Source organism: Aegilops tauschii, chromosome 5 (assembly GCF_002575655.3).
Source record: "Aegilops tauschii subsp. strangulata cultivar AL8/78 chromosome 5, Aet v6.0, whole genome shotgun sequence".
NCBI lineage: Eukaryota > Viridiplantae > Streptophyta > Magnoliopsida > Poales > Poaceae > Aegilops > Aegilops tauschii.
This window is the reverse complement of record NC_053039.3, coordinates 489789561-489797885: the sequence shown is the minus strand read 5'-3', so window position 1 is coordinate 489797885 and position 8325 is coordinate 489789561. Positions and strand designations below refer to the sequence as shown.

At 44.9% G+C, this 8325-nt stretch overlaps 1 protein-coding gene across 1 annotated transcript; it reads right to left on the bottom strand.

The window, feature by feature from the left end:
* Positions 1 to 5917: 5917 nt before the first annotated feature.
* Positions 5918 to 6963, bottom strand: LOC109751516 (uncharacterized). Its single transcript, XM_040397995.3, has 2 exons — positions 6688 to 6963; positions 5918 to 6558 (listed from the first exon to the last, which is right to left on the bottom strand). The coding sequence occupies exons 1-2, from the start codon at positions 6767 to 6769 to the stop codon at positions 6356 to 6358; spliced, it is 285 nt and encodes a 94-aa protein (XP_040253929.1). The 5' UTR covers positions 6770 to 6963; the 3' UTR covers positions 5918 to 6355.
* Between the last annotated feature and the right edge of the window lie 1362 nt (positions 6964 to 8325).

Below are 8325 nucleotides of genomic sequence, written 5' to 3'. Positions count from 1 at the left end.
ATAATGTTCATGCTCAACGCTGGCACCAAATAACAATTATTCAGGTCTAAAAGTAATCCCGAAGGTAGATGTAGAGGCAGCATGCCGACGACGATCACATCGACCTTGGAACCATTCCCGACGCGCCACCTCGTCCTTAGCCAATCTTCATTTAATCCGCAGCCCCTGTTTCGAGTTACAAATATGAGCAACCGAACCAGTATCAAATACCCAGGCGCTACTACGAGCATTAGTAAGGTACACATCAATAACATGTATATCAAATATACCTTTGTTCACTTTGTCATCCTTCTTTTCCGCCAAATACTTGGGGCAGTTCCACTTCCAGTGACCAGTCCATTTGCAGTAGAAGCACTCAGTTTCAGGCTTGGGTCTAGCTTTGGGCTTCTTCCTGGGAGTGGCAACTTGCTTGCCATTCTTCTTGAAGTTCCCCTTCTTTCCCTTGCCCTTTTTCTTGAAACTAGTGGTCTTGTTAAACATCAACACTTGATGCTCCTTCTTAATTTCTAGCTCCGCAGCTTTGAGCATTGCTAAGAGCTCGGGAATTTTCTTGTCCATCCCTTGCATATCATAGTTCATCACGAAGCCTTTGTAGCTTGGTGGCAGTGATTGAAGAACTCCGTCAATAACACTATCATCTGGAAGATTAACTCCCAACTGGGTCAAGTGATTATGATACCCAGACATTTTGAGCATGTGTTCACTGACAGAACTGTTCTCCTCCATCTTGCAGCTATAGAACTTGTTGGGGACTTCATATCTCTCAACTCGGGCATTTGCTTGAAATATTAACTTCAACTCCTGGAACATCTCATATGGTCCATGATGTTCAAAACGTCTTTGAACTCCCGATTCTAAGCCGTAAAGCCTGGCACACTGAACTATTGAGTAGTCATCAGATCGAGCTTGCCAGACATTCATAACATCAGCATCTGCTCCTGCAGCAGGCCTTTCACCGAGCGGTGCATCAAGGACATAATTCCTCTGCGCAACAATGAGGATAATTCTCAAGTTACGGACCCAGTCCGTGTAGTTGCTACTATCATCTTTCAACTTAGCATTCTCTAGGAACACATTAAAATTCAAGGGAACAGTAGCATGGGCCATTGATCTACAACATAGATATGCAAAAACTATCAGGACTAAGTTCATGATAAATTAAGTTCAATTAATCAAATTACTTAAGAACTCCCACTTAGTTAGACATCCCTGAAGTCATCTAAATGATACATGATCCAAATCAACTAAACTATGTCCGATCATAACGTGAGATGGAGTAGTCATCAATGGTGAACATCTCTATGTTGATCATATCTACTATATGATTCACGTTTGACCTTTCGGTCTCCAGTGTTCCGAGGCCATGTCTGTACATGCCAGGCTCGTCAAGTTTAACCCGAGTATTCCGCATGTGCAAAACTGTCTTGCACCCGTTGTATGTGAACGTAGAGTCTATCACACCCGATCATCACGTGGTGTCTCAACACGACGAACTGTCGCAACGGTGCATACTCAGGGAGAACACTTATACCTTAAAATTTTAGTTAAGGGGTCATCTTATAATGCTACCGCTATACTAAGAAAAATAAGATGCATAAAATATAAACATCACATGCAATCAAAATATGTGACATGATATGGCCATCATCATCTTGTGCTTTTGATCTCAATCTCCAAAGCATCGTCATGATCTCCATCGTCACCGGCTCGACACCTTGATCTCCGTCGTAGCGTCGTGGTCGTCTCGCCAACTATTGCTTCTACAACTATCGCTAACGCATAGTGATAAAGTAAAGCAATTACATGGCGTTTGCATTTCATACAATAAAGAGACAACCATAAGGCTCCTGCCGGTTGCCGATAACATTTACAAAACATGATCATCTCATACAAAAACGTATATCACATCATGTCTTGACCATATCACATCATAACAAGCCCTGCAAAAACAAGTTAGACGTCCTCTACTTTGTTGTTGCAAGTTTTACGTTGCTGCTACGGGCTTCTAGCAAGAACCGTTCTTACCTACGCATCAAAACCACAATGGTGTTTCGTCAGGTTTGCTGTTTTAACCTTCTTCAAGGACCGGCCGCAGTCAAATTCGATTAAACTGAAGTAGGAGAAACAGCCACCCACCAGCCACCTTTATGCAAAACTACTTGCATGTCTGTCGGTGGAACATGTCTCATGTGCGTGGACATGTAAGGTTGGTCCGGGCTGCTTCATCCCACGATACCGCCGAATCAAAATAAGATGTTGGTGGTAAGAAGTATGACTATCATCGCCCACAACTCTTTGTGTTCTACTCGTGCATATCATCTACACATAGACCTGGCTCGGATGCCACTATTGTGATACGTTGCATGGAGAACAAAAAATTTCTACGCACACGCAATGATCTATCCATGGACATGCATAGCAACGAGGGGGAGAGTGTGTCTATATACCCTCGTAGACCGAAAGCGGAAGCGTTTTAACAACACGGTTGATGTAATCAAACTTCTTCTAGCTTCGACAAGCACCGAACGTACGGCACCTCCGAGTTCTGCACACGTTCAGCATGGTGACGTCCCTCGCCTTCTTGATCCAGCAAGGTGTCGAGGTAGTAGACGAGTTTCGTCAGCACGACGGCGTGGTGACGGTGATGGTGAAGTGATCCGCGCAGGGCTTCGCCTAAGCACCGCAAGAATATCACCGGGGTTGTAAACTGTGGAGGGGGGCGCCGCACACGGCTAACAATTGATGTTCTGTGTTCTAGGCACCCCCTCCCCACATATATATAGGTGGGAGGGGAGGAGAGGCATCCAGGGGCGCCCCAAGTAGGATCCGAATCCTACTTGGGGTTTCCCCAAGTGGCGCCCCCCCTTTCCTTTTTCCACCGGAGAAGAAAGGAAGGGGGGCCGAACCCCCCCTTTTTCCTTCTCCAATTCGGCCACATGCCAAGGGGGGGGGGCACCCCTTGTGGGCTGGTGTGCTCCCCTCTTATGGCCCATATACCTCCCCCGGGGGTTCCGGTAACCCCTCCGGTACTCCGATAAATACCCGATGCACTCCGGAACACTTCTGGTGTCCAAATACTATCATCCTATATATCAATATTTACTTCTCGACCATTTCGAGACTCCTCATCATGTCCGTGATCTCATTCGGGACTCTGAACAACATTCGGTCACCAAATCACATAACTCATATAATACAATATCGTCATCGAACGTTAAGCGTGCGGACCCTACGGGTTCGAGAACTATGTAGACATGACCGAGACACCTCTCCGGTCAATAACCAATAGCGGAACCTGGATGCTCATATTTGCTCCTACATATTCTACGAAGATCTTTATCGGTGGAACCATTATGACAATATACGTTATTCCCTTTGTCCATCGGTATGTTACTTGCCCAAGATTCGATTGTCGATATCTACATACCTAGTTCAATCTCGTTGCCCACAAGTCTCTTTATTCGTTCCATAATACATCATTCTGCAACTAACTCATTAGTCACTTTGCTTGCAAGGCTTCTTATGATGTGCATTACCGAGAGGGCCTAGAGATACCTCTCCGATACTCGGAGTGAAAAATCCTAATCTCGATCTATACCAACCCAACAAATACATTCGGAGATACCTGTAGAGCATCTTTATAATCACCCAGTTACGTTGTGACGTTCGACAGCACACAAGGTATTCCTCCGGTATCCGGGAGTTGCATAATCTCATAGTCGAAGGAATATGTATTTGCCATGAAGAAAGCAATAGCAATAAAACTGAACGATCAATATGCTAAGCTAACGGATGGGTGTTGTCCATCACATCATTCTCCTAATGATGTGATCCTGTTATCAAATGACAACTCATGTCCATGGTTAGGAAACCTTAACCATCTTTGATCAACGAGCTAGTCAAGTAGAGGCTCACTAGGGACACAGTGTTTGTCTATGTATTCACACATGTATTTGGGTTTCCGATCAATACAATTCTAGCATGAATAATAAACATTTATGATGAATAAGGAAATATAAAATAACAACTTTAGTATTGCCTCTAGGGCATATTTCCTTCACTACATTGCCTCCACGCGGCCACCCCAAGCAGCCTGGGCCCTGGTCGCTCCACTAGGGGGTGTGCGGGCCTCGTGCACCGCCTTACTCCTATTCCTTCACCCAAACATCCGACATTTTCATAAAAAAAATCACAAAAAGATTCATCTCTTTCCGGTTCCGTGAAATTTTTACCTATATTTCTGAAAACAGTAGAAAACATGAACTAGCCTTTGGCATTGGATTAATAGATTAGTCCAAATAAATATTGTGGAAAAACATAAATAAATTATGTAAATATAGCATGAATACTTTAAAAATTATAAATACGTTGAAGACATATCACATGCTACTCATATTCAATAAATATTTTACAACTATATAATTATATGTACTTTAGTTTCAGTTCTCATATTGCTAATCCAAATTAAAGTTTATACTATCATTTCTCATAGATATATGCATCCAATTCCCGTGCGGTATCTTCTTCAGTCTTCTAATGAAAACACAAAGACTTATTACGGCCGGAATCACACTTGGAAAGGAAACACAAAGCTAAATCCACGATTCTTCAAGAAACTGACAAAGATTTAGGGCAAACTCTTCTTCGGTCTTCTAATGCTAAGGACGACATCGAGGAACCCAAACACAAATTTTCCGAGATACTCTGGAACTATGAAAAGAGAAAAAAATCAGAACAAAAATGAAAAAGGATTTGAAAAGCAATCTTGGAGAAGTCAACTGACTGATGGAACTCATCCTTACGTCAAGCTTGGAGAATATTTGAGAAAAACTTGGAAAAGGGCTTGAAGGATACGGCAACCTGATCTTCGAAATCATTTAGATCTCAATGATAACATACGTAACAAAGACCTGACGTCAAGAATCTTCTTTAAAAGATTTGAAAAGTCATGTAAGATCCTGGGATGACCTATGGGTTAAGGGCCCACTCAAAAGAAAATCCATTTGGAACGATGATTGGAAAGAGAAACTATACTCTCATCTTGTGCCCTTCCTCCTTGGCAGTTTCTCCGAATGACTCGATGAGGTGACAACCTCCTAGTCTTCGTTCAAGGTCGTTTAAAAAATTCGAGGTTCATGAATCAACGGCACCGAAAAACCAGCATGGGACTGAAAGAGCGTGACCGAAGAAGAATCTTGAATTTGAAAGTCAATGTTTACTTTTCGATTCATTATATGAAGAGATACTTGAAATGATATGAAGAGATACTTGAACCGGCATGCGTTAGGAATACAAACAAAGATGGTTTTGCTTGAAGAGTTTGGCACCACAACCAAAAGCTTGAATTGAGTTCATCGGAAAAGAAAACGAGAACGAATAATGATGTCTTTGAGCTCTTGAGGTTCTTGAAGAAACAGGGGTGAGAGGGCGGGGAAAAGACAACGATGAAGATGGATGGAAAGAACAACGATTTGGAAAGCTTGGGATTCTTCTTGCAGTTGGTCAAAAGGATTAGCATGCCCACAATTGATCAAAAGGATTACAATTCTTCTCCAATCGTTGTTACACTACTCATAGTTAATACCTATTTTGTATGGTATTTCACATTGTTTCTACACTACTCATAGTTAATACCTTTTTTTTTGAAATTTTGTACTAACGTAATACAAGATACAATATAAACTTGATGTTGGACAGATGGAGTACTCGAGAACGTTAAATTTCATCCGTGATTGCCAAATTGATAGAACTTTCTGGTATGTTCCGTTTCTGGTTTCTAACGTATTCAACCATATCACCAACGAGTTAGGGAAGATAAAGCAAAGAAAAACAAAACAACAAAAACATGGAAAATCAAGTGACATCGTCACAGTGGAGACAAATCATCACCACAAACAATAATGAAAAGGCAAACTAATTTTAAGCGGATTAATGGGCAAGATCCGATGTTATAGATTTTTTTTCTCTTAATTTTCTTTGTACAAATTACTACTACAAACATACTAGCTCTCTTCTCTCTGCTCCGGGGAAAAGGGAGCCATACGTGCCGGTAATATGTGGTTCTTGAGGCAAGAGAATACGATTTCTTTGGCTGTACGCCGCACATCTCGTTCACCATCCTCTGAATTCACATCCTCATAATCTGAATCCTATTTTTGCGCACAACGATGATCGATCTCCAATGGACCATTTGGGACGGATCCACACGCGTTTGGTTATTTGCACAGCCTGTGAGAGGGCCAATGCTGTATCTATCTACACACGGCCGCGCTAAGCCTCTGCTCTTACTCTGACGGCGCGGTTCCAGCGAGCTGTCCCGTTTCCGTGTTCATCGATCGATCACGTCCTGTGGAGCTCAGAACGCGCAGCAGTAGTAGACGAAGCGGCTCCACGCCTTCTTCTTCTTCCTGGCGGCGGCGGCCGCCGCGACGGCCGCAGCGGCGGCGGCCTGCTTCTCCTCCAGGGGCATCGGGGAGTCCATCTCCCTCAGCATCTCCCACATGATGTGGACGTCGCGGTACTCGCACGTCCTCACCTCCTTCCTCAGGTTCCTCAGCCCTGCAGCGCAACCAAACCGATCGATCCGTCAGAAACAAATCCAAACGAGGAGAAACAAGATGCAGCTATCCGCAAGAAACAAGACGATGGATGAGCTAAGAAGAAGAAGAAGAAGAAGTTGGGGCGTACCGGCTGTTGGCCGGAGGCCGAGGCGGGAGGCGATGGCGAGCCAGATCTTCTTGGCCGGCACCGGAGATCGGTCCATGCACATCTTCGATCCGCGATCGATCTTTTTCCACTCTCCTTGGAAATCTCTGAAAATATCACTCCCTCTCTCTCTCTCCCTCTCTCTCTCTCTCTCTCTCTCTCTCTCTCTCTCTCTCTTCGCCGTGTGATCTTTGGGATGGATGGAAGAAACTGATAAAGCAGCAGCTGTTTCTTGGTTGCCTGCCGCCTGGGTCGTCGTTGCCAGTTTGCGCGGCGGAGGCGGGGTTTTATAGCCGGGGAGTGGGACAAGCGGGGGATGCGCGTGCGATCGGGGGGCCTTTTGGGCGCGGCGTCGCCGTCGGATTTCGACGGCCCCGACCGGGACGTGGCCGCTGTCCGCGGCCGCGGTGTGCCACAGGTGTCGCGGGCCCCGTGGCGCGGCTTCCGCGCGGGTTCCCTCGGGATCCCGGCGCCGCACGGGAAGCTGCCGCGTAGATGGATCCGACGGCCCGTGGAGATGCTCCAAGTCAAAGCTCGATTTGGGTTTCGCCTTTTCGCCTGTCGCCATGCGCGGCCGGTGTACGTACCGTATCGTGTGAGGATCCGTCACATGTTCGCTATCTTTTTGTTTAGTCTGATACCTGTGGCGCGACGGCGCCGATCGTGTACTTGTTCCTGTAGATTAAGCCGTTGGATTAGAGGCTGTCTAGGAGGACGTGTGCGGTTATTCGTTCGCGGTTGACATTGTGCACGAAATCACGTGAAAACATGATGAAGTGTTCACCTAAAAATCATTCATCGTCATTCCTAGGGCGCGGCCAGATCGATGAATTAGATAGTAGTAGGATCGTGATCTTCGAAAATCAGAAGTTACAACTAGTTCATGTTCCGGACTCGAAAGTGCGTCTTCCGTCCTTATATAGTACTAAAAAAAATGGTGCTTCTTCCATCAAGAAAAAGACTTCGAGAACTCGTACTTCACTGACTCCACTTGCCGAAGCCACTGGAAGCTGCCACACGGTTGGGCTTGGAGGGCATTTGGGCCAGTGGTCGACCTGCCCATCGCGGCATCGATGACTCACGTCCCAACCAGACATTATCGCGTCGGACTGCAGGGTGCGCCTACGTGCTTTCACCCTTTTTTTTCCCCAATATGATTAAGATGCAATCCTTTTATGGTTGAAACAAAGGAGATTTTATTGACTAAAAATAAAGTATCAAGCGAATACAAAAACAATGAGCACATTGTCCCTGATCAAGACAAAAGCTCCGCCGAAGGCGAAGGAAGGAAAAGAAGAAAACAATCTTTTTGAAAACAGCGATCAACGAACCACAATAACGAATATCCGCACCAAACATCTCTTAAAATCACATAAACAACGAGAAATGTTCTTTAGCAACAACTCATGTATGAAGAAAGCGATGCTCAAGCGCCGCCGTCGCCTGATCTAACCATCAAAGGTCAAATCCTGGGTTTTGACCCTAAAGATAAAGTCTGAGCAAATCCGATCAATGACTTCATCAAGGTAACGACACGAAAACACTGTCATTGCCAGGTATAATCAATTAGATAAAACCTTAGGTTTCCACCTTGAAGGTCAAGGTCGGGTACTCGAGAAG